This window comes from Hirundo rustica, chromosome 3, assembly GCF_015227805.2.
Source record: "Hirundo rustica isolate bHirRus1 chromosome 3, bHirRus1.pri.v3, whole genome shotgun sequence".
Lineage (NCBI taxonomy): Eukaryota > Metazoa > Chordata > Aves > Passeriformes > Hirundinidae > Hirundo > Hirundo rustica.
In genome coordinates, this window is record NC_053452.1 from 63332132 (window position 1) to 63358317 (window position 26186).

General features: G+C 40.6%; 1 protein-coding gene across 8 annotated transcripts in view; it reads right to left on the bottom strand.

Annotated features, from left to right (window-relative positions):
- TPD52L1 (TPD52 like 1) overlaps positions 1–25450 on the bottom strand; it is a 52210-nt gene extending 26760 nt beyond the window's left edge. The window contains exons 1-3 of one of the 8 annotated variants that reach the window (XM_040060125.2): positions 25358–25393; positions 5695–5827; positions 4925–5040 (exon numbers count right to left, since the gene is read on the bottom strand). In XM_040060125.2, the coding sequence (XP_039916059.1) occupies positions 4925–5040; positions 5695–5728 (150 nt within the window). In that variant the 5' untranslated portion in view covers positions 5729–5827; positions 25358–25393. Of the gene's footprint in view, positions 1–4924; positions 5041–5475; positions 5616–5694; positions 5828–5849; positions 5869–14908; positions 14928–25357 lie in introns of those variants that run through there. The other 7 variants (XM_040060122.2, XM_040060126.2, XM_040060124.2 and 4 more) reach the window with 7 other exon arrangements.
- Between the last annotated feature and the right edge of the window lie 736 nt (positions 25451–26186).

A 26186-nucleotide genomic window follows, 5' to 3' on the forward strand; every position in this document is an offset into this window, starting at 1 on the left:
CCACAAGACAGGACTGTAAGAGGGATTCCAGAATTGTCAGGCTCAGAATCCTGCTCCTTGGGCAGCTCTCCTGCAAATGAGCAGGGGTTTGCATTCCTCACCTGGAAGCCTCCCAAGCCCATCAATACAAGCAGCACACAGAGATACTGAAGCTAACGAGGGCAAGTGACACCAGAGCAGCTGCCTTTCACTTCAGGTTTAGAAATTCCCTTACCAACTGTGTTCCTTTCTCCATATGTTAGTAAGGTAACATATGGCAACTTATCTGATTACCATATGCTAAGTTCCCTGGAACCACAGTCTCCCTGTGATTTAGCTCCATAGGCTGCAGGGAATGATGCAAGCACCAGCTGAAATGGTGCTCTCCTCCAAGGCTATATTTAGGACATCAATACCAGCATTATTTTATTTTTCACATTCATGCATTCTGGTTCACCAAAAAACTGGCTGCAAGCTCACTGGTCTTAGAAAAGTCTCTTCCTTGAATCCCCCAGCTATCAGTTTCTTTTGTTATTACCTGCTAACTAAATATTCAAGCAGCTCAGGAATTAAGCAGCAAGACTACGAACACAAAGCAAAATCATGACCTGAGTGAAGCAGATATTAGTATTGATCAATGCCTGTGATGCCAACACTTCACCAGTACTGTTGTTAGATACACAACAATCCAAATTGCTTTACTCCTCCCCATGTCCTTTACGCTCCATTATATTCCTAACCTGCAAATGAAATACTGTTAAGTGGCAGATTTCATGAGTTTCTCTTCTGAGAGAGTAACTGGTTAAATGCTTGTAGAAAGAAAGCACTAATGTCAGCATACCTCAGGCAGCAGTTCAGAGCTCCTTTCGGTCGTTTCTCACCAGGAGCAAACCCCTTAGTGCACAACTGCCTGTATCACACTAAAGAACTTAACTTAAAGTGATGCCAGGACACTTCTGGGCCAGCACTGATCATCAGGTATGTGGATATATAAACATTTCAGGGCTTCTATTAAAATTATCTTCCATCTGTTCCACTGAATAAACATCTTAAAGCTGTGATAGCCTAAGCAAGTATTGAACATGTGCTCAATGGCAGAAGTATGAGCAACATTTTTGAATAAAGAAAAGTAATTTATTATTTATAACACAGCAATCAGTTTTGAATTGACAAAATCCTCCTCAGCTTCCATCATTTTGAAATACTGACAGATACAAAGCCGCCCTCAAGTGCTCAAATATCAGTGATGACTCTGAAGTAGGTAAAAAGGATTAGGGACTTACAGTAGGACTTTGAACAGCATTTAAGCTCGTAACATACCTAACTCTCATGGAAGTCAAGCAGCACCCGCTCAGGAATTTTTTTAAAGTTCTCTTTCGTAAATGTTTATAACTCCATTATAAAACTGGGGCTTAAGTCAACAGAAATACAAGTTCCTAGTTCTCATGCTTCCCTTCTTTCAAAGTGCAACAGACTCAGAAGAATATAGATGCATCATATAGAGGCAAAGTTTCCTTCTCCCGTAAGTTTGCAGAAAAAGGTATTATCATCTTTCCCCAAACTGGGAACAAACATGCAGTAACACACACTGCATCAGCTAGATCAAACCAGATAGCTCCTTCTGGGAAGGTGTGGGAGGTGGAAGTCACCAAAGAGTAAATGACTACTTTGATGAGAGTAATGGAAGGACAACTGACAGCAGTGAACAAGGTAGCTCAAAATCTCAGCCCCCATCATGACTCAAGAGTCATTGTGCAGTGCTCCTCACAGTGAGGGGGGCGGGGGGAATCTGTTCTGCTAACAACCTTCTGGCCTTATATAAAGCTTTTGGGCTACAATTTTCTGCTGTTATTCTGAAAAGTTAGACTGATCTCTGGAAATTCAAAGACTGTTAGAAGTTTTTGTAAGAGTTACTCTTTTTTAGTTGCATTGTAGAAATCCTAAGGCTTGATTAGAGTCAGAGCCCTGCTGTGTTAGCTAGGCTACAAATATAAGAAGTCCATGCTCAGAGAAGCTTCCAGTAAAAAGAGACTATTAGTAGCAGAATAGGAATAGAGGATACAAAAAAATCCTGCCTGAAAAACAGTAGTGCTCGTTCCTTTCCTAATATCAGAGTGGGAAGGAGGAAGAAAACAAAGGATATATATACATCAGATACACTACACAGAGATTGAACATATGTTTTCTGCTTAAACAAATGCACAACAAGTGCTCACAAAGAGATCCCCATTTTCTCAACTATTGATAGCAGAATTAAGGATGATTTTTACCTCTCACAACAGAAAGAGAGATGTTTGTTCCTACAGGCTCAAACAGGTATTACGTGGCACATAAGGACATGGAAGAAAACAAAACTATCATGGTGGAACAGAAAGGGCTTGTAAGTAGGGACTAAGAGCTTTTCAAACGGAAACATTACCCACTTCCCACATTAGCAAATTTTCCTTTCTGAAGGTCACACAAGATCACACATTTTTGCAGTGCTAAGAGTCATAAGCCTTATTTAACTTTAGACTTTGTTCAGACTTTGTCCACTCTACATTCAAGTTTTCCAAACTTTTCCTAGCATAATTATAATTTTATTTTGCTTTTATGCATTGGCTGCATGCCAGCAAACTGCTGTGAGGAATTCAGAAAATAATTCCTAGGTCAGTCAAGATCATAATATTTGACAGGCAATCTCTCACTTGCATGTTAATACAGGAATTTAAGTATTTCCAGCATGAGCTACTGAGAATTCTCTCCTATGGTAATCAGTAAGCAGGACGGACACCCAGAAACATCTGAGATTAATTCTGTTGAGAGAGACATATAATTCTCAGATGATTGCAGGAATTTTTGGCTTTTTTCCTTCCTTGTTTCTATCTGCCTGTGAAGTTCCCTTCACTAGAGAAAAGAATCAAAGAATGGCTGAAGCTGGAAGGGACTGTAGGACATCTGGTTCAAACCCTACCTAGAGCATGTTTCCCAGGACTGTACCCAGACAGCTTTTAAATATCTTCAAGGATAGAGACTCCAAAACGTCTTGGGGTACACTGCTCAGTCACACATACATTAAAAACATGGTTCCTGATGTTCAGGAGGAACCTCCTGTGTTTCAGTGTGTGCCCAGGGCCTCTGGTCCTGATGAAAAGCCAGTAATGAATATGTCAACTCCTAACTTATTTGATAAACTGAACATGTAAAATTTCAGCTTCCTTCTGATTGTCTACAGATGTGACAGGATCAGTAAAGAAGTAAAAATTAACTAGTAACTCAGAAATACAAAGATTGATAAAATATTAAAGTGAAAAAAAAGAAAAAATTCTTCTGTTTCACTTGAAAATCCTGAATCAGCACTTCAGGTAAATTACTTGAAAGTCGTTACAAACCTTACTTCTCAGAGTACTTTGTAAGTACTCTAAGTACTACAACTTAATATCAATTTAAGTATTCCAGTTAAGGCAAACTCTTCATGTTCATATGGCTGTGATTTCTGATATTTGACTCATATTTCAAATAATTAAACACACAGTTTTCCCCATTCTCTCATATTCCATTCCAGAATTTCACTTTTCTGCAGTATTCAGCAGCAATCATTAAAACTGAATCCCTCCTCCCATGGTAGACCAAAACTAGACAATCTCTTTAATCTTTGTAATAAAGAGATCACATGGTTCACGCCTTTTCCTACATATTGGATTATGTAACCTAAAAACATGTATTCATTTCATCTGTTGAAAGCTGGTTTTTGGGAGATGTGTTATCCTCCTTACTCCAGGGGGAGGGGGGCAGATGCCTTCTGATAATGGCCCAGCCATTAAAACCAGGTGGGGCAGTGTTTCTTATCTCTTTCAGCACCCCTCCATCCTCCAGGAGTGGATGATGGTCCTCTGATAATGGGCCATTAGGGCCCACCAATGACATGACACATTCCATCATCCCATTGTGAGATGCTCCATCCAGTGAGGGAGGAGCCAACAGTTCCTAGCCAGATAAAAACTGGGACTGAAGGACACAAGGGATCCTGATTCTCCACTAGATTCTTGGAGGAAGACCGGACCCATTTTGCCACCACTGGACTTTCTGCAGGACCATCTCTACTCCACAGAACCACATCTGTTATTCTAGGAGGACTTATCTGGACTGCTTCCAACACCCTGATCATCAGGGTGCCAGGTCATATTCCTGATTCTGTCAGGGTTTTTTCCAGGATTTTTGTTTGCTTCCTTGCTTGTTTTTTTTTTTTGTACTAGTACATTTGTATTTTCCTTTTTTTTTTTAATATTCCTAGTAAATAACTGTTACTCCTATTCCCATATCTTTGCCTGAGAGTCCCTAATTGCAAAATTATAATGATTTGGAGGGAAGGGGGTTTACATTCTCCATTCCAAGGGACGTTCTAGTTTTCCCTGGCAAACAACTGTCTTTCAAAACCAAGACACCCTCCCATCGCATTATTATTTTTAAGTCTCTGCACTGTGTCCTGACTTCCAGACTCCTGAAAAAAGATGCTACCTTCTCAAAACACATCAGTGCCAAAGGAAACAAAAATTACTGATAAAATTACTGTGTTGTCATCAGTTTCTTCAGTAACTATCACCATTACCTTTTCATCCGAGCACCACAAAAAGAAATTTTTCTATAAGGTGGCACAACTGTAACAACAAGACCACAGATCTAGTGAGAACACCTTTCATTCTTTTCAAGGAACATTTATAAAGACACATCTTGACTAAGATGGGAATGTGCATTAGACTTTCTCAGTACAATCATCAAGCAGAAGATATTTAACCTTCAGAAAATAGATATAAGAAAATTCTAGGCTACATTATTGTAGCCTAGAATAATAATATTACCAAAAAGGAAGGGCATGCCTTTATTATGTATACTTCATCCTACAATTAATATTTTCCAGTTTAAGGAAGTAGAAACTGTAACACTCAGAGAAATTCAAATTCATTACCTTGGCTAGCTCAATCTTTAACTCTTCTTTTTCTTCTTCAGAAATCATATTAGTGAAATCAACATCAGTGACCACATCTTCATCTGCTTCATGGAATGACTGAGTTTCCAACAGGCCTGGAAAAGTAAAAAGGTCAAGACAACCATTATTAGTTGTTTCAATTATTGTATTGCTCTCCCCTAAAATCTAAGAATGATATAATATTCACCCACTAGGAAAAAGAAAACAAAGAAAAAACAACATTTTCCTGCTACAATCATTTGCATTCTGCTTTGCTTCTGAAAAGCTATTGGAAGTATCAGAGGGTAATGTCTGCCCAGGAGCAATTTAATACATATAAGCACCACTCATTCTCAGAAATCAACCACCTTGGGCCCTACTAATCCCTGATAAAGCATTTTCTTTCTTCTAACAGTACAGAAGGAATAAAAGAAATCTTTTTCTTAAAAATAAGAAAGCTGGCTAATGTGGATGACTGATGTGAAGAGTAGCAATAGTAGACTGAATAATAAAGGAAGCATATTACAGAGCCAAGTTTTCTCTAGAAGTACCTCTGATTGCAGCAATTTGAAACCTTACAGATGCACACAGTTTGCAGAAGCAAATGCCATGCCTATTGTTGGAATTTTCTGAATGTTAATGAGAAGCATTCCTTAGTTGCTCAATCTAGACTTGTGAAGGGGAAACAAATACACCGGACCTTGATACTTTCTTCTTCTGCGTGCGCAAGATCAGGGTCAGTATCTACAATAAGCAAGATAAATACATACATAAATGCTTGCAAGACCTGGGGCTGGCTGGCATAATAGTACTGATGAAACAACCTATTTCTTATCTCCCAATCATTCAGTGAAGAGAAGATTGCTGGGGCTCCAGCTGCTAAGAGCTTCTCTTCTTTATGGTCTGCAGAGAAAACAATACCAACCATGAGATAACAGAAAGCATTCTGATTACTTTAGAACTAGTTTTAAAATTCTAGATCTTCTGTTGTGGAAGAAAAATCTCATCCAGGTTACACCTGGGACAGCACTTTTCTCTTTATTTCAGTTCCCTAGCAGGGTAATCAGCCATCTCTGCTAATTCCTGACACCTGTATACTGCTTCATATGAAAGAGATCAATTTCTTTCTTAGCTCCACAGAAGCCTGTTTTCTCTATTATACAGAGATTGAAATACAGCTTAGTTATTAGTACAGTGTGGGCATTAAAGAACAGAGGTTACAAGGAAAAAGTCTGTTGAAATTAAGTACTTTACATTTTCATGCAGAAAACAAAATTCCCTCCAGCCTTCTGCCATTTCCTTCACCTAGAGTCCCCCAGTGTACCTGGATTTCCTTCTATTTAACAGTGCAGAATTGATTCAATTCATACCATCAACTTCCCTGCAGAACACAATTGAGTGAATTCAGCCTTGTTAATTACAACCTTCCCTGAGTGGGAAAATAAAGAGTAGCAACACAGATGCTGAACCCCTGCCTAGCACCATATGCAGAAATAGATCACCACCCTTTAGCACAAAACCTTTTAAAAACATGAAATCATACAGAAGTAGTTGATATCTTAACTATTACCCAAAAAGCAGCTTACCAAGAAAACCTAGATTGCTGAAGTCACAACAAAAGAAAAGCTTATTTATTCCATAGGAACACTCCCAAATCACCTTTATTAACACCTCTAAACACACCTCTAAACACAACTGTTATTTGGTATTTGTTTGATGATTAATAGTGTTGCTATGGGACTCAGGCTAAACTTAGTCTGCACCATCTTGAAAGCAGTCTATTTTTCCATGGATGGAGGAGCAGTGGTACAGGGCAGCTGTTGGAAATGCTGGGAAGGATCTAAGGGGCTACAGCGTTGAAAACCCTTATGAGAAGCCTTGGGATAGATGTTGAGAGCAACAGATGCTTAAGCCAAAAAGAAGGCAGATCCATGCTCAAGGGGCAACATTAGTTTGGGAATGGCTGGGAAAAAGATAGAAGCCAACGTGGACAAAATCAGCAGAAACAACTGAATAACAATTAACACTAGGCCCAATGGTCAGGTTTAAACTTCAAGACTGGACTGAAATTATAATCAATTTCAAAACAGCAAATACATCTCAATCTTCTCCATGATCCTTTCCAAGGTCATCCAGTTCCTCTCCCAATTTTTGTCCTTTGCTTCTTGTTTAGGTCCTCTAAAATCTAGTCTGATCCTTCAGCCTAGGAACTTTCTTGTTCAAGACACCAAAGTCCTCCCTAATGGTCACTGTCCCCCCGTAAATTTTCACTTTGGTCATCTCACAGTTCCAGTCTGCACATCTCTCCAGCGTACTGTGGGTCACAGCCCTCTTCAGGCCAATCTCAGTTCTGAAACCTCCTTGTGAGAATACTTAGATTCAAGCAGCAACAATAGCAGAGAGGTTAAAATTAGGGCATTATATTTGTAATGGAGTGCAACAGAGTCAGCATCCTCTGGCTCAGACTTGTACTGTACTAGTTCACCACTGAAATTACAGAGCTCATCAGCCCAGGTGTGCTGATAACCTAACACAGTACTGATGTTTTGGATCACAGGAGTACCTACTGCTTGGGATTTGTGGGTGTCTCTGCAAGGTGTGACACTGTAAGACCAGCAGAACATTTCTTCCAGTCACTGATTTCTCTCTAGATACTGTCATCTCTCACACTTTAACCTCCAGACTGAAGGAAGTTCTGTGATTCCCTGACCATGCAGGAGACCGAGTACAACTCCAGTACAACTGGAGGGATGTCATGTAAGCCCATTTACAAGTTCTGCTCTCGTACGGTCTCAAAACCCTGGCTGGGCATAGAACCATAGAATATCCTGAGTTGGAAGAGACCCACAAGGATCATCAAAGCCCAGCTTCTGACCCTGCACAGGCCAACCCCAAGAATCATACCATGTGTTTGAGAGAACTGCCCAAGCAAGAACTGTCAGGCTTGATGCTGCCACCACCTCCCTGGGGAACCTCTACACGGTCCAACCACCCTCTGTGTGAAGAACCTTTCCTTAATATTGAAGTCAAACCCCGCCTGAAACAGCTTCAGGCTGTTCCCTCAGGTCCTGTCACTAGTCACAAGAGAAGAGACCAGTGTCATCCTCTACACCTCCCATCATAAGAAAGTTGTAGACTGCCATGAGGTCTCCTCTCAGTATTGATGAAGATTGAGGCATTTTCCTCTCCTGCCCAGCTACAAAACCTGACAATGCACAGGAATGGCTCTGGGGAAAGATAGTATTTTTACCTAAAGATGCATAGGCATATGTTATGAGCCATGAAGGCTTGATCACTCCGGGAAAGGAGTTGTACAAGTAGCTGAGTTGTTCTCAAGATTAACATAAGGTCATTGGTAGCAGGAAATAAAATTGCCTTCAAGTTGCATTCCCTCTTACCCACTCCTCCCAGAAATACTGAAGATCATGCCTTGTTTCCAGCTGTGGTCAGATCTGGAAAAACTGGAATTGTGATTAAATTGTTCAGATGCAGAGCAGCTATTATTTCAGAATTGCAATAATATCCAAGTGTGGAATTGGAAATTAACTTTCCACCCTTTTAGAAGAGCAATTCATTTGTTGAGTGGGTGAATAGCTTTTGCTTCACTTTGTAGTACAGGTGTTACAAGCTCCCCTGAAAGAATTAGGATCTCCTCTAGTAGATTATCAGCCATTTACAAGAACCTGTGGCTTTGGTGATGTCCTGTATCTCTTATGTCCTTTACTGACAACACAGTATTTTAGGCATTGGCCTCCATATACTGATCTAAAGCACAGGTTTTCCAAGTTTCATTCAAGAAGGATAACAAGGCTTACCTACTAACAAGTAAGGCACGAGGATAGAACCTAGACACTCCCACTAACATCTGTTTTCTTCTCCTACTATGTCTTATACAGATTAATTTAATGCTGTTGCTCCTGAATTTAATTTCAGCTGCCGTGCCTGCCCAGTAATTCTATTACACTAAAAACAAACAAACAAACAAACAAAATTCTCACAAGAGCCATCAATGGAGCAGAAGCTGTCTTAGAACCTGTTCCTTGAACTTCCCCTGTCTCATTTGCCATGGTCAACTAAGGAGTTCTCACTATCTATGCTCATCACTCCACTTCTTCCATTTGAAATGAAGCTCAATCCAGAGCTTAATCAATCAATCAACAATTATCTCTGGGGTCAGCTGACACAAAACTCTGCCCAGAGACAGATGCAAGACCCACGCCTCTTCCCTCATTATCTCTTCCAGACAGCCTCTTCTTGTGGTTCAGGATTGCTGGAGACAAGACTATAGGTCCTGTGGTCTCATACAACCTCCTGTTGCTACAGCAAACTACACTAATAATATACTCGTGTAACTCATTTATCTTCCACAAACAGGCAAACTAGTGATTCTCTGGACATATGTTACTTCAAAATAACAAAAAATCCCACCCCTATAAAGCATGGGAAATAATATAGTAGGTTCAAATCAATGCAAAATGCTGTTTGGCTCCTACTTTAAAGGAAGTTTTAGTACTTACTGTCACATATAATTAGATAAAATATGAATGAAACATTAAAAGTATGGGATTATCAGTAATTAGGAACGGCAAGTCATACAGAAGGATCCAAGTTGAAACAAATGAGCAGAAAATCCTTTGTATTAGGAGATTTATATAGAAAGAAGTAGGAGGTGGATAGCTGGGGGAACACATTTAATAGGTTCTTCTGAAAGATTCATACAATAAGATAATACAACAAACATGCAAGTGGTTCCAGTGTGCTGAAATGGGCATTTTTGAGTTTTCTCCCAAAGTTCATGGTAGTTCTGGCTAAGACTAGTCACCCTAATTCTACAGTCTGCTGTTAAATCTGATTTAATGCAAGAAACTGTTTCAGCATTGATCAATACCCATGCATATGTTTGCCAGTAGAATTGTAGGGCTGACAAATTTAATAAGCCACTTAGTATCTAGGAGATCTGTAACTATTCTGCAAATTTAAAATAACCAAATAATACAATTATAAAATCCATGACAGATTTTTATACTTACTCAGGTATCTAAAGATTAACTACATAAAGATGTTTTAATTAGTGCTTTTTACATATTTTCTCTGTATTCATCTCAGACTCATGTTCTAGGGTAGTATGTATCAGGCTATTTCTTGTATTTTGACTGTTTAAAAAAGAGTAACAACCCCAACCCCCCAAAAAACCCAACAAAAGGAAAAGCTTACACTGTAGCCGCTGATGTCTGTTGAATTAACCATAATAACAGCAAAATTAAGGTAAAAACCATCAAATTTTTGTTTGTGTACAATTTCTTTCATTCAGGGAAATATATAGATGATCCTTTTTGTTAAAAAAGCATTTAAGAATTGAATTTATTTATTGCTCTGGTTTTTTGTTTTCTAACTAATTAAAAATACCATATCTACCTTTTTATCTAGCATTCACATCAAACAGTGAGAAAACAAATTACATAACTCTTCTAGTAAGCAAAACTACTTGCTACAGCTTCTTTTGCCATGTCATTAAAGTTCCTTATTTAAATTTGGAAAACACTTGCTCACAAATTTAAATTGCAATTAAGTCTTCAAAGGGATGAAATGGTAAGTAGAACAAAGGAACTGTCCAGACACTGCATTAGTGCCTTTGATCTTCTTTATGATGTAGTCTTAATGCCAGATATAGAGATTAAGGGGGGGAGAAGGAGGACTAGAAGCATGTACTAAATAACTAAATTGATCAGAAAAATCTATCAGAAGTTGCAAGAATTTCCATACCATTTTTTCCACAACAAAGTTATTACTGGAAGATCAAAATAGGAAAATATGCTATCACTTAATTCACCTATAAAACAAACTACTGAAGTAAGATCTTCTCTTCTGTGTCTGGTTCTAACTGTGGACTGTTCTAAGTCTGAACTCATCTTGAACTTGCTTAGGCTTGAACTTAATAATTACATAAAATCTGCCATTCTTCTAAAGGACTTAGAACTGAGAATAAAAGGTAGATTTTGAAGTTATGATTGAAAAACAAACTCAGAGGCTGGATTCACTTTGGTTAAGAGAGGGAAATATTTAAGATGCACAGGTGATGTAGATTAAAAATGTAAACATTACAGAAGAATGAAGGTTCTACTTTCTGCAACCATGCGGGCTCAGTTTTCTTTTTGCTCTGAGTACGCACCTTGGAAGAAAGAGATGGATGGGCAAGTGTCTTCATTCCCTCTCTCAACTAATCTTTAGGTTGGCAGTAGTGTCAAGGAGGAGAGATACAGCTTTTCGGTATTCAAGAGTTCTAGGATGTAGTCTAAAATCTCAGAGTAGGGGTCCCTGATCATCCTGGAGCAGCTTATTACTGACTTCATTAAAGCTTTCCCTTCCGCCTCTTAACCCCTGAAAACCCAAGCAGTAAGAAAATCATTCCACAGCTATGAGATAGATTGGCAGATTTCCAAACAAAGGAACACTTTTATCTGAAGCTCCTGAATAAACAGCCAGTTGTACTGTGCTGATTCTTTTCTCTGTTTTAGTATAATAAAAATAAATTAATCTTACTTTGAGGATGTCTTTATTTTTCCTTCAGAAACTGCTGACACAGATGCCAATCTATGCCAGTGAAAAGAGACAATCAACACACAAAAAAATGGCAGAAAAGAGACTCAACAGCTTGACCGCTTGTAGTGGTTTTTAGCAGTTTATAAACACACACTAAAAGAATAGAAAAAAAAGGTTGGAAAAAAACGAAAATGGAATGAAACTTCAAAAAACACTTTTCCCTCCCCTTACAAACTGTTCACTTTCTTACAAAACAACATAAAGAGACAAAACTTGTAATTTTCAGTCAGTTTCACTATCTGATAATAGTCTTTCATCAATTCATTAGGGGAAGAATCTCTCTTAGAGTCATGGATCCCACTGACAACCTAAAACTGTTCTCTTGTGGGTTTTAAACTGTCACAAAAACAACCGCCCAGAGGAACCTGCCTTTGTGACCCTCCCAGGAGCAGGTTCCCAAGCTGTTTATGGGTCATGGTTCTTAGACTTTTGCATACTGGGGTGTCACCTTTTAAAGATTAATAACTCCAAAACAAAGGATTCTTCACTTCAAGGTACAGAGATATCTTCTCACTTCTTCACTGACACAGGGGGCTTCTTATCTTTATCTCTGTTCAGGCATCTTATAGGATATTACTTAGTTCATCACAAACACCTTTGCTTAAATCTACACACAAATTAAAACAATCATCTCCCCAAATGCATATCTTTCCCATGATTTAAAGGAATGACCTAAATATAGAGTTCATTTCCATGGCTCAAGTAAGAATAGAACAACCAACTCTTCAACCATCTGTCCTAATAGTCTTTTCACTCTTGCTGTACAGCCTTCATGCTGTTGTTCTTTATGTTCACTCTGTCCTTTCTTACTCTCTCAGAGAAGGGCTAAGCTCTGGAAGCTTCATGTTGCTAGGAAAGAGTTAAATCTGCTCAGAGTCTTTGTCTCCTCTCTGTAGCTGGTGGTGTTAGATGTTCAAGGCCGCGCTGATGAGGGAGGAAGAACTCACAAAAACATCAGAGACTGGAGCACTCAGGCAGTCCAGAATCACAAAAAAACCAGGCAGGATCATAAATGCCTTTTCAGCCCACCCCTCGGTGTAAAACGGGGCGGCTTCAGCCCAAATAGTGCCCATAGCACTTATCAGGGCCCAGCAGAGTTCTCTCCCTGCTCCAGGGAAGTTTGGAGAAAGTAGGTGTTACAAAACACCAACCTCTCCTTCCTCCCACTTCACCCGGGCACCAAGGGAATCCAGCCAGGCCTCAGGCCAGCTCCCCCCCACCCCCCCCCAAAAAAAAAAGGGGGGGGAGCAGCAGACCCAGCTCGATGTTACCCATCTCCCTCTGGCCAAAGGAAGAAGAAAAAGGACCCACCTACAGGAAATTCATGGGGTTTTATATGGTACTTCCCAAAGTCGCAGCTAACAATTTCAGTGGTTAGAACAGATGTCAATATTCTAACCAACTCTCTGATAGGTCTCTGTCTCTTCCAAAGCAATTCCTAGGTCCTGACCTGGAGAATTATTTTACCTTCTTTTATAACTAAAAAACTAAGCTGTACTAACCCATGACACCGCTGTACCAAGAAACCATACACACTGAAAAGGAGTTTGATAATCATGCCAAACACGGAAATTTGATGGTTAAAAGTGAGAATGGCAATAACAGTTAAAAAAAAATACATATCACTTACTTCAACCTAAGATTTCAACCTGGGAACTGATCTTCCAAGCAAAATAATTATCTGAAATATCCAGGAATGCAAGGATGTTCTTACACATCTTACCCCATAGCAAGCTGTGTTTTTATAGCATAATAATCCTGAATGCCTGGAGATAGGGGTAACATTTTCAAGCTATGGAAAAAACAAAGCAACTGTTGTGAAATGTAACAGCTTAAAGAGAGTAGAAGGTTTCTTCTATTATGTCAAACAAAGTAATGACAGCACTGTACCACTTTCTATGCTTGTTATCATGCTGCACAACTTTCTGTGAAGTCAACGGTAAGAAAAAAATGTCTCAAGTGGAAGAGTTGTCATCTCTTTTTCTTTAGGAAAAACAGGGAAGAAAAAAGAAAAAGATGAAATCACAATGGAAAAATAGGGAATGAAAAGTGGATAACATTGCATCACAAAAGGGACTTGTTCTCCACAAGTAAGGTACTCTAGAAACTGTAACACATAGCATAAAACAAATTAAGGAATAATGCATATATAATCAAACTAGAGAAAAAGCAACATAGGAGAAGATAGCTATGACATGGAAATACTGGCAATCAGAGGTGGAAGTTGTCAGTCACGTTTCTTAAACCCACCCTTTCATACTAAAAATACATGACAATACATTTTTCTCATCTCTGAATAGAGGCACCTGGGGTCCCATCCTCAGCTGGTAGAAGTGATGGCAATCCCATCAATTGTATAATTAAGATCACGCATCTCCTTCACTGAATCAAAATCACTGAAACTTAATGGCAGGATTTAATAACCTTTCTCTCCTAAGAATGAATCAGTTTATTGTACTTTTCTAAAGCCAGGTGCAAAAGAATATAATTAGATAGCAATCTAACTGCAGTATAATTAAACTCAAAAGCCTCCTCAATTAACTTCCAACAATGTATCTGTACTGCAAGAAGTAATAATATTATATATTTTTAATTACAAAATAAATTCTTCAAATAGTCATATTTTCTGTCCTTTAGATCACAAAACACATAACTAACATGATCTTTAAAAGTGTAATTTAAAAATGAGAAAAATCATGCTGCAGCCAGCAGGTTGCTTGCTTTCTTCACACCCCCTTTCAGCTATTTCAACATGTAAGACAGATGTGTCACTTTTGGTCCTATAAATGTACTAGGGGAAATACATAGGAAACAATTATAATAGGGTACATGATAGATTCTTTATTCTCTTCAGGCTCAAATTCATTACTCCCATTGTTTTAATACAGAATAAATGTCTCTACGTTGTTACATTTACTAAAGTTCACATTTAGGAATGCTGGGAGAAAAGGGAAAAATTAACTTTCCCTTCTGTGATCAATCTCTCATACTGGGAGGGTAAAGATCTCAGTTTGCAAGGACGAGGACTGCCTTATTGCATACTTTTTGGCACAAAATATCCATGATGTGTGACTAAGCTTTGTAGGCAGAATAATTTAAAATTAGCAACAATAAATTATAGAATAATTTGAGTTGGAAGGGACCTGGTAGATCACCTACTTCCAACCACCCTGCCATGGGCAGGGACACCTTCTATTAGACCAGGTTGTTCAAAGCCACAGCCAGCCTGGCCTTCAGCATTTCCAAGGATGGGGCATCCATAACTTCTCTGGACAACCTGTTCCTCTGTCTCACACCCTTGCTGTAAATAATTTCACTCTAGTATTTAATCTAAACCTTCTCTGTCAGTTTAAAGCCATTTCCCCTTGTCCTGCCACTACATACCCTTGAAACAAGTCCCTCCAGTTCTCTTGTAGACAGTACTGGAAGGTACTCTAAGGTCTCCTCAAAGCATTTTCTTCTCCAAGATGAACAACACTAACTCTCTCAACCTGTTTTCTTAGGACAGGTGCTCCAGCTCTTTCATTATCTCTATGGCCCTCCATGCCTTTCTTAAGTTGGAGGTCCCAGAGCTGACATCACTCTCTAACATCACTTCTCTGGGACAAAGGTACAGCTCCTTTTCCCAGTGTTTTTCTTAATCTTTTATGTTACATTTTGTAAACACTCATGGCCACCAAAATGAAGCAGTAAATAAACAAACTTCTCAGAGCAGACATGTCTAGCATGCTGTGTCCTCCTCCCTCCCAGCCCCCATTTTTAAGCACCACCTGCTTCACCCCTTAATCCCTTCATAATTAAGACTAGCTACTTTGCACCAGTGCACTTTTGACTCCTAATGGGGGGCGGGGGGGGGGGGGGAGGTGGTGAGTGTCATACAACAGTGGAAACTTCTAACTTCTGCTAGTCTTCCCTAAATAAACTTTGCCTAGTCTTGGATGCATCTACCTGCAACATAATTTATTTAAAACCAATAAAAACAAAGCTCATTTATATGAATATTATTTGAAAACAACATATTTTAATAGTTCTCTTGCACAGGCCCTGTATTCAAGATGAAACAATATTTTATTTTTTAAAAGAAATACTCCAAATATATTGACAAACACCTCACTTGAGTGCCACGCCACTTCCTGCAGATGCACTGCTTTTTAGCCAGGATGTCTTGCTGCACTGGGTTGCTCTGATAAACCTGGAATTTGGAATTAGCGTTACTAATATTCTGCTCCTAATGTTAAGCTCCATGTTAAGGCCTCCAGAGTTTTTGGCATCATTAACTTTGTGACTTTGCCCATACAGTGTTATGTAAAATGCCATTACAAAGATATCTCTTTGTTTAGTGGGGCTCTGAGTGGAGGCACCTGGGGTTTAGGGCCCTGGCTATCTGGTAGGATGGAGAAACTGGTGGGATGCCCCATTCAGCATTCTAGTGACACAAAGACCATCTTCAGGAAGAGGAACTATTTATTGGACCAGGAGACAGACTGGCACTTCCAGTCACACCATACAGGCTCAGCCTTTGAGGTCCCCAATTCACCCTCAAATATCAGCAGAAAATGGCAGATGTCACAGGCAGGGTGTGGGCTTTTTCTTTCCTTGAAGATCAGCTGGGAAGATAAGCCCTGAACTAAAGAAGGTGAACTTCTATGACAGCTGCTGTGGGCACAGGCAGTGGTAGGCCAATGGCCAAGAGAAGGACAGGGTTTAGCTAAGTACATGGAATCAGTTTGCATTACATCACACTCAAGCAGCAAGAGCATCATTCAAACCTCCAACCTAGAATCTTTACAGAACCCAGTGCGAAATAATGCCTATTTTAACTTCAGTACCTTAAGAAGGTCAAGAAAATGAGCACAAGACCGTCCTTGTCTTCATTCTTCTACTACCTTAAGTAAGAATATTTTACTGAGGAAGTTGTTGCAAGATGGACATAACACAATGTGCTTGTCTGAAATAAACCAGAACTCCAATACTTGCATCTCTGCTAATAACTTCCATTCACATCTCCATCCCTACTCAACTTAATTGTTAAAATTTTTCTCTCTTCTTACCCTCCCCATCCTTGACTCCCATGCACAGCACATAACTATGACCAAAATACTGCCTCTCCCTTTTCAGGACCTGTCCATGCTCCATATTCCTGTGCAGAACTGGACACAACTCAGAAGCCTTCTAATTCTGAATCTAGGTCTAAATCTGATTGCTATCTTTGAGCCTCTCCTAAATGGGTACAAACTATTATCGTTACATACTCTTCTTTATTCCTTGTGCTTACTGCAGGCTTTATCTATATTGCTGATTATCTATGCTTCCCTGTTTTCTGAAGCAATTTGAAACCAAGAGAACATATTTTCCTCCACCTGTACTGACTTCCAGTTTCCTGATAATATCTGTTATTTAGCTCTGCAAAGACCTTATTTAAGTTTTCAAGTCTGCATTGTTGTTCAGTTTATATGAATGCTTGAATGACATTATTCAGCAGCCTTGATTTTTTTTTTTTAATCAGTCAGGCTATTCAAGTAATTGCTCCTTCTTCATCATCATCATTTCTTTGCTACCAGAGTTCTGAACCACCTGTCCCACTACATGTCTGAAGGATTTTCTCTTGAAAGAGCACATGGCTTAACTGGTTCTTCATATGCACAAAATAGTGCACAGCACTGGTTAGGTAATGACATGGCAAAAATCATTCTCTCTGATTATGACTTTGATTCCTTCCTCCCACAAAAAGTTAATAGCTGCCATCTACCTAAAATACTTTGAGCACAAGATAATCTTCTGTTCCTGGAATAATTGCCCCTCTAACTCTGTAACGTACATATATTTTACTCGTCTCTAAGAAAGATCTGGATGTGTTTAAATACAACTATCTCTGATCACTTTTTAATGAAAATTTAGCCTGCAACAGCTCAGCATGCACCAGAGAAAGAATATAAAATATCTAAGGCCTTCAGAAAATCATCTAACTAGACACATTTGCTCCATATCATCCTCTAAAAATCTTAGTGTGACCCAAGGTCTACTCTGTGCATTTAAGAACATTTTAATCCAAGTGAGAAACGTAGAAAGAGGAACTAGATAAGCACCTAAAATGCTTGAGCCAATATCAACTTGACAAGTTACTACTAAATCCACTTAAACCACAATGAAAACAGTTACTATCAGGGAACTATGAAGAAGTATTTTAAAACTTTTAGAGGGTTATGAGAAACTTTTTGTAACCCCAAACCTGCATCACCTTAGTCCCAATCCATGTGGCAAGGCAATTTCCTGGTGAGGAAACTGGTGAAAAGACAATTTAACAAACAGGTGAGCACAGAAGAACTTAACTCTACCGAAGAAGCAAACACAGAAAGCATTAATGCATTACCTCCCTTCAGCTACCATTTATAAATATTTACAGAATATGAATCATACCTTTTAAATTCATACCATACGTAGTTTTAAATTATGCTTTATTTACAATTTATATGTTAGTAACTTTAATTATTACGCAATTATTAAATACTATTTGAAAGCATGGCACAAGTACTAAAGAGAGACAACTTATGTACTTGGATGGCTAAGGAGGAAGGGTGTTTCACAAATTAATGCAAAACCCAGAGAAAAATCAAAGTGTATAAATGTGAAGAAAAAAAAGAAAGAATAGTTCACCGTAGAGGAAGAAACAGATTGGAGAGTATCTAGTCCTAGCAACTTCATTGGTCAACAAACAGAAGTAGCCCCTTCAGCAAGAAAGCACATGAAAACATACTGCGCTGCCAGCTATGTAAACATATTGTGCAAATGCTTTTCACTGGGAAAATCAACACTGTATCTATAGGCACTTTATACTTACATTAATAGCAGAAATGTTTTCTGAATGCAGCTTTATGTCTCTACCACTAAAAAACCACTAGTGTTCTAGTTCCTGTGTATTTTCGTTATCTTCTTTGTAGACAGCAAGGATAATTGCTGGCTAAAGAATGTTAGTGGTGAGAGCAGGACAACTTTACAGAAAGCAGACCCTAGGATACCAACAAAAAAACCCCAGAAGTATGCATTCTTTCTGACAGCCCTTCTTGCTTCAGAAGGAACTCACTGCTCCAGACATCATTGCCTTCCATTTCTGGAAATGACACAAGTCATTAGACCTCCTTCTGTTCTTTGTACCCCCAGCCTGCTTCTATGAGCTCCCTTGATTCTCCTTCCATGACTAGAAAGGCAAAGATGTAAAAAAATTATCCAAGAACTGGATCCCTGACTACACAGCTCCTAAGCATCTGAAATCCCTTTAGGCAAGCAGGCTAAATGAGAGAAGATATTTTGTCTGGCTATGGAATACACACACGTAACCATTACTTTTCCTTTTCTCTGTAAATATGTCTTTATAAATTTTACTGCTGTATTATTATTTGGTTGCTGTAAAAGACTGGGGTTTGAGATACAAGCATGAGATATTTTTCAACAACCAGCTTACATAAGAAAACATGACAGGTGATGTGAAGAGAATACAGAAATTTCTAGTATTTTATGCAACTATTTGCAGTGGGATCTTTCTTGTCTGCTTGGGGATTCAATAGTGGATCCGGCACTTCCTCATGCCCTTAACCACATGCCATTAATAAGCACAATAAAATTTTGCTGGAATAAGTAACAAACGATCAAAAAGTTCAAGAAATCTTACACAGAAGTAATTAATTAACAAGAGCAGTATTTTAGAAGCCCTTTTAATAATCCAGTGATTTTAAATCCTAAAAGTGCAGAAAAGGTAAAATGTACTCAAGCAGAAGAGTGAAAATTGAAGACACTATAAGAGTTTTATCATTATGGTAGGATGGCGCTTCAGGAAGTATCACTTTGTAGTTGTTGCACTCTTGCACTTGTTTTACACTTTTCGATAAGAGCATTTGCTACAAGATCTTTGCTGCTGCTGTTCTATTTCTTTGTATGAAGTGAAAGAGGGACTGAGAGACAGCATAAGAGAAAGAAAAGGGAGATTCACTGCTAAAGTACAATACAAGCACTTGCTAAATATGTCTTTTACAATTACTCACCTGCAACACTTAACCGCATCATGGATGTAGAAGTCTAATCCTGATAGTCTAGATAGATTATGATTTTGATCCATGGACCTCAAAGATGGCTAAGTAATATTAACTCTGTCCTAAAGAATCAAACAAATCCAGTTATATAGTTTTGAAGGGTCTTGAAGAAGGCCAGCATGACATCTGATACTAAAATCTATATATGTCAGTCCCCTCTCACCATTTCTCACACAAGATGGATCCAGAGCATGCAGCAGCTGAAAGGCCCAGTTTAGACAGCAGTGATATGACTACAGCGTACTACAAATACAAAATTTGGCACTGCAACTGGGCATTTCTATGATATACAAATAAAATCAGATAAAACTAGCCTGCCCAAATCTCATTTTTATCTATTACCACAAGAGCTATTTTCTAATTAGAAAGCAAGAATTCATTTTACCCTGAAAACAATTCCATGAATCAAGAGTTGAGTACATTCTTTCTAAATCTGAATTCCAGGATTGCTCTAAAACAAGCTACCAAATGATACATAAATTTCTAAATATGGCAACACTCTTTCAAACCCTCTGCAATCTTCAGCCAAGGTTGTGCCACATTCTTCAAGCAGGACATGGCCTAAGCAAAGCACCTCAGAAGTTCCACGCATTTCTCTACTGTACTAGTCAGTGAGGCATGTCAGGACAGCATCAGCAAACTCAACTTTCCACTACCGCACTTTAGTACAGAGACCAGACTCAGATTATACTTGTGCTACTTTGCAGGGCTCATACCACCAGACTTGCAAAAATGACACAGGAGAAAAAAATACAGCAAGAATTTTAAAACATGATTTAGGGTTAGATATCTTTTTTTTTTAGAATGTTCTACATTTTATGTCCTCATGGCTGCAAAACTGTCAAAGTTAAAAAGACTTGTAAGACTGGCCCTAGATTTTAGATAAGGTCTCTTTTTTATATCTCATTGCTGAATCTCACAGTATGCTATTTTCAGTTCTCAGGTGTAGCATGAAGCCACTCAAATTTTCTCAGCCTCAGCAAAATGAATTTGAACCTGTGACAAGAGTCATGAAGCTGAAAACAGTACAGGTTCAAAAGTGTAAAAGAGAAACACTGCAATTGATTTCAAACATTGACTTGCTTAAAATTTGGTATACCAAATAACGCATTCCACACATGCATTTTCTCTCCTTGTAGTATAAAAAGCATGAAAGAGCTATTATTTTGAGCTTTGTGCACTATTGTTAAATATTTAAGAATCCTATAATAAATTATAAACCTGCCTTTTTCACTTGACCTCCTCTTCATGTGGTCTTATTAACACAGCAGCTGAAACTTCCATCATGCAGTGAAATAAGCTGGTTATCACTGGCTTGTTCAATTACTCCAATATCCTCCTGACCGTTTACAAAGTCCTCTCTCCTGCTTTCATGGTGGGCCAATACTGAGCTCTAGAAGGCAGTACAGAGATAACACAAACCCTGGGATAACTAGAGTGAATCCTGATGCCTCAAAAAGTTCATGTGGACAGGCACTTCTCATAAAGCAATTACACTAAATCAGCTCCAAACCAGTAGTTTTACTCTGTCCTTAGGGGAAAAGGTGAATATAGATCAAAACAATCAGTGCTGCTCAGTAAAGCACCAGACTCAAACAAATCAAAGGATAGGGAAGATGCTGCCCTCTCTAGCAAGACCCTGCTTTGGTGTGATGGCCACAGCACTGCTGCTGCAGTGAGGTAACATCACCATGTCTTCTCTGTCCCCACCTTCCCACTGCAAGACTGACACTATCCACATTCCTGTCTGGATTAGTAAACACATGAGTAGCTAGCAAGGACAGAGAATGCTGCCCAAGCTACCAATGCCATTTTGGCAAGTCTTGTACATTGTATCACGGGTTACACAAGTCCTCCTCACCACTGCCTCTCACCCTGGAGACCTCAGACCACCCGACTCTGAGACGGCAGGTGCCACTGTGGCAGGGAGAGGGCACTGGGCTAATGCTATGACTTCTGATGATACTCCCCAGATCACAAGCTCCACTCAAGTGCACATGCTAAGGTGCTGCCTTTCTGCCCTATAACATCACAGGGGAGATGCAGCTGGCTTGAGGATCCCAGAAGAAGCATGCCAGCTGCACACAGGAGAGGGAGGAAGCAAAGTGCTGCAAGCCTACAAGACCTTGAGAAGGAGTCATCCAACATCTGAACTAACCACAGCTCTCACCACAGTATCTGACAGGGGTGAGTGTCACCACTGCAAGCTATTATAGCTATAAAGAACAACTGGCTGAGGATGCAGAACATCTGTCAGGAACAGCTCTAAGGAGAATTGCTAGGGCAGGGAAATGCCTCAAAAAACCCTTCAGAGGCCAGGAGTGCAAGCAGCTGGTTGAGATACCTGTGTAGATAAAAAGGGAGCAGAAAGCTGCACATCAAAGCTTTTTATTAGAGTAAGAATCAAGAGAGGATGTGACAGGGAAAGAAGGTACAACTACACCTGGATGTAGAATTGGAGAATTTCTTCTGCATGAAGAAAAGGAGAATTATTGCAAAAGGATAAAAATGTGTAATGATCAAAGCTCCAGTGTTAAAAAGTCACATGGGATTCTCAGATGAGAGATAGAGTAGGACATCCATGGTACTGTCATTACTACAGGACATTCACAGTTTCAAAATGGAAAGCAGGACTACATGTGATACTCAGTTAATCTGGACCAGGAGTAGAATGAGTATGATGAGAGGCAAACACACAGTTTGGATCTTCCTCCCTTTCAAAGAGAAACACTGTTCTTCAGATTTCCAAACTTTCCACTTGAGAAATGATTGGCAGCCGTAGGAAGAAAAACAAATATGGTCTTATGAAAGTAGTATAAGTCTAGCTGGTGTGTTCTGGATCATCTCTTCCATTAAGAACAAAAAGTAATCAAAGAGAAAAGCACTCAGAGGCATAAAGATAAAATTTACATAAAGTAAAAATTCTTATTTTTATCATACATATGAATTTGTTTATATGGAACATATGGTTATTTCTTTAGAAAATAAATTTAACATGAATTACTATTACCCTCTGTCTGGTTGACTCTCATCCAGCTCATTCACATGAACGCTGCCAGACATATCCAGTATGTTTAAGTATAACAGTAATTCCAGTAATAACAGTTTCAGTCCATGAACTCTCCCCATTACATTTTAAAGTAAATATCAGCGCAGTTGATTTTCAGTCTTCTGGGCATGGGCAGGTACTACGTTGTGCCTTGAACCACCCAGAAACTCAAGGTGTTTAGCTGTACTTTGATACGTTTACACATAAATGTATCAGTACCTTGATACATTTACACATAACACTTCTCTTTTGTCCACAGTTGCATTAGGACTCATAAAGTTGACTCATGCTGCTGCATAAAAATGCTGACAAAAATTATTTTCGTGCTCTGAAGAAATCTGTGTTTTCTACTTGCATGCATTTCTTGAACATAAAATTGCCCTACTCAGTCACAGCCTGCCTTAAGAACCATACAAAATGGCACAAACAACACAATTATGCTTTTAAATGCATAGCTTTATATTTTCAGTTGGAACACGATACCCACTGGAACAAACCATTCAGGATTCATTTCTCTGTGGGCATCTTAAAGTTCTTTAGAAGCAATTAATAAACTCATTCAAATGTATGCGCTTTTCTCCTACTGCTTAAGGAGATACTGGAAGTAGAGCAGTCTTTCAAGCAAATTGCTACTGTTTTGTTTAGTACACTTCTATAACTGTGCTCTGCAAAATGTGTAACTGGGATTGAAAAAGTCCAACTTCTGGCCAGTGCTTAGATGTACTTAACTGAATTTGACAGCATTAGACACATACAGGTTGAATTCTTTTTGCCAGCAAGGCTCCCTAACTGCAGTAGCATTAAGTCTAGAAGGAAAGGGAGGGTAAAAACAAAGGTTTGCTGCCATGCAAATGCCTGCCACAAAAACTTTGGATTGTACTGCTTGTTTATCAAAGCAATACTTTATTTTTTAATTTTTAGTAGTGTTTTACTGTTCTGAGAGACTGTAGAAATAAAACACACAGGTGAGAGATCAAAGAAAAAAAGTGATTCAAGAATTGAGTACAGGTAAAATTTTACATTCTCTCTCACTAGTCAATAAATACTCATCTGTAAGAAGAATTCATTCACAACCTGGGGAAGTAACAGAGTTGCTGACCCGCATATGCAAAACACATTTATTGCCTTAGATTTTTAACACACACTGAGAAGATGTGTGTTTACTTATCTTACTAGTCAGAGAAGACAAAAGATCCACATGTACATATATCACTATCCAGCTAACCAGAATCTGACACTGTTTTCCATCAGCTCTACAAAACAAGAAATTATCCAAATTTTGTATGATATGAAGTTCCTGTTTAATGAACACAAGCTCCCATCATAGTAGCTACACAGACGTATTCAGAAAATTAGTTTAAATAACAATCTGATGCTACAGTCTTAATACTGACTTTTAAAAAACCCGAGAACTGAGCCACAGATCTATTTATTTCAGCAGGCAGCTTCAGCCATGCATCCAATGGGACAACAACATACACAACACTGGCTAGAAAGGCTCTCATTCGCAAGCATCATAAACTCAAATTTCCTACCGTATACCTTTACATACAAACGTATTTGCAGCCAACATTGCCTCTTTTAAGTGTATTTGTTTCAGGCAGATTTTAACGATCCTATTAGGAATGAGGAAGCCTGGTTTTTCAGTTAGTTTCAGCGAGCATATCTGTCCTGCTTATTTCATCTCCCTGATTTATAGACGACATGTTTCCTAAACATTCTGGTTTTGCAGAAATATTTGTATCACCTACTTAGTCCTGTGTGACAAAGCCATGAGGTTCTTTAGAAAACAGAAGGAAGATAATAAAGGTGAGCAAGACCTGTCTGTGCTAAATCTCTTAGGCTGACCCAAACATCATCTGTAACTCGCATGAAAAGTTTCTTCTCTATTTTCGACGCCAATTAACTTTATCCAGAAAGAGATATGAACAGCTAAGTAAGCTGAAACTGTTGCAATAGAAATGCTCACTTTAAGTGAATGAATGCCGTGTTTGCAAACCTGCAAAAACATTTTAGCGGGTCCAATTTTAAGCGGCTCGCGGTGGATCCAGAGCTTTGCTGGAAGCCGAGTCCCAGAGTCTCTGCTGCTGGAAGCGGCTCCCGCCCTCTGGCTGCCTCCAGGACAGGGGTGGCGATGCCGGCTCCGGCTCGCACCGTCCCGCTCGTCCCCGGGAGGCAGCGGCTGCAGCCCGACCGGGGAGGGGGACGGCCAGCGGAGCAGGACACACAGAAATACCTCCAACAACCAACAAACCTCGACGGCGCTAACTTAACACAGAGTTGTCAGCCGGCTACCTGACCGCGAAACCTCTATGGCCCGCAAGAGGAGAAAGCGGCCGCCAACATCCCAACCATAAGGAAAGCCGAGGGGACCGCGGCTCGGGATGGAGGACGGGCGCAGGGCGAGGACGCCCCACGGGCCGGGCCGGGCCGGGTCATGCCGCACTCCCGGGCCGGGCCCGGGGCCGCCACAAGCGGCGGGCGCCGAGCAGCGCTCACCGGGAGCCGCTCACGGGCACCGCACCCCGCGCTCCCGTCACCGGCCCGTGTCCCGGGCCGCGGCTCCCCTCGGGCTCTCCCCGCCCCAATTCGCGCCGTCCCCGCGGCGGCTCGGCCCTCCCCGAGGGGCGAGCGCAGCTCCGGGCGGCAAGGACGGGACCCCCGCGCCGCCCCGGTGGGCTCCGTCCCGGCGAGACTCACCGCGTGCCTGCGGCTCCATGGCAGCACGGGGGCTCAGCCGTGCGTGCGGCGCGGAGCCCGCTCCAGCCCGGCTCGGGCGGCGCTGACAGCCGGGGCCGGGGCCGGGGCCGCGCCGCCGCCGCCCCCCGCCCCGCCCCGCCCCGCCGTGCCGCGCCGCGCCCCCTGGCGGCCAGGCCCGGGCGGTGCCGCTCAGCGGGGCCGGCGCACGGCGCTGCGCCCGCGCCCCTCCGCGGCTCCGCGGCTCCGCGGCTCCGCGGCTCCGCCATCTCCAGCGCACAGCGCCCGAGGCCGGCACGGCTGTCCCCCGCCCAGGGAAGGCACTCGGCACTGCCCCCCGCGGGAAGCCGGCAGCCGCAAGGCACCGGCGGCACGGGCCCCCCACCTGAGCACCGGCGGGCCCGGTGTATCAGCGGCACACTGGAGTGGCCTGAAATTAACGAGTTCATGGCTTATTTGAGTACTTGCGGACGTTCTACTACCTCCCGTAGCAGAAACATGGGAACACATGCAAAGGAATGACAGAGCCTATCATGGATACTTAGCAGCTTAAGTAATTTTTTTCCCCCCCCGGCACATATGTGTGTACCCTGCTATTACTGTGTGGCGTGACCATACACAGTTCACACTGCAGCACAGATTTACTCTAGGCTTGCTCGTGCCAACATAACTTCCACACTTTGTTACCAGTCCACATTAACTTCACTCCTGGGTCCAGAATATTGTTTTAGCAAGCCTGCCTTCTCCATGGCTAATTATCCACGTATTTATCAGTGAGACACTGTATCTAATTTGAGTGTATGATACTGCTGAAAGCCTCCCGGACACACTA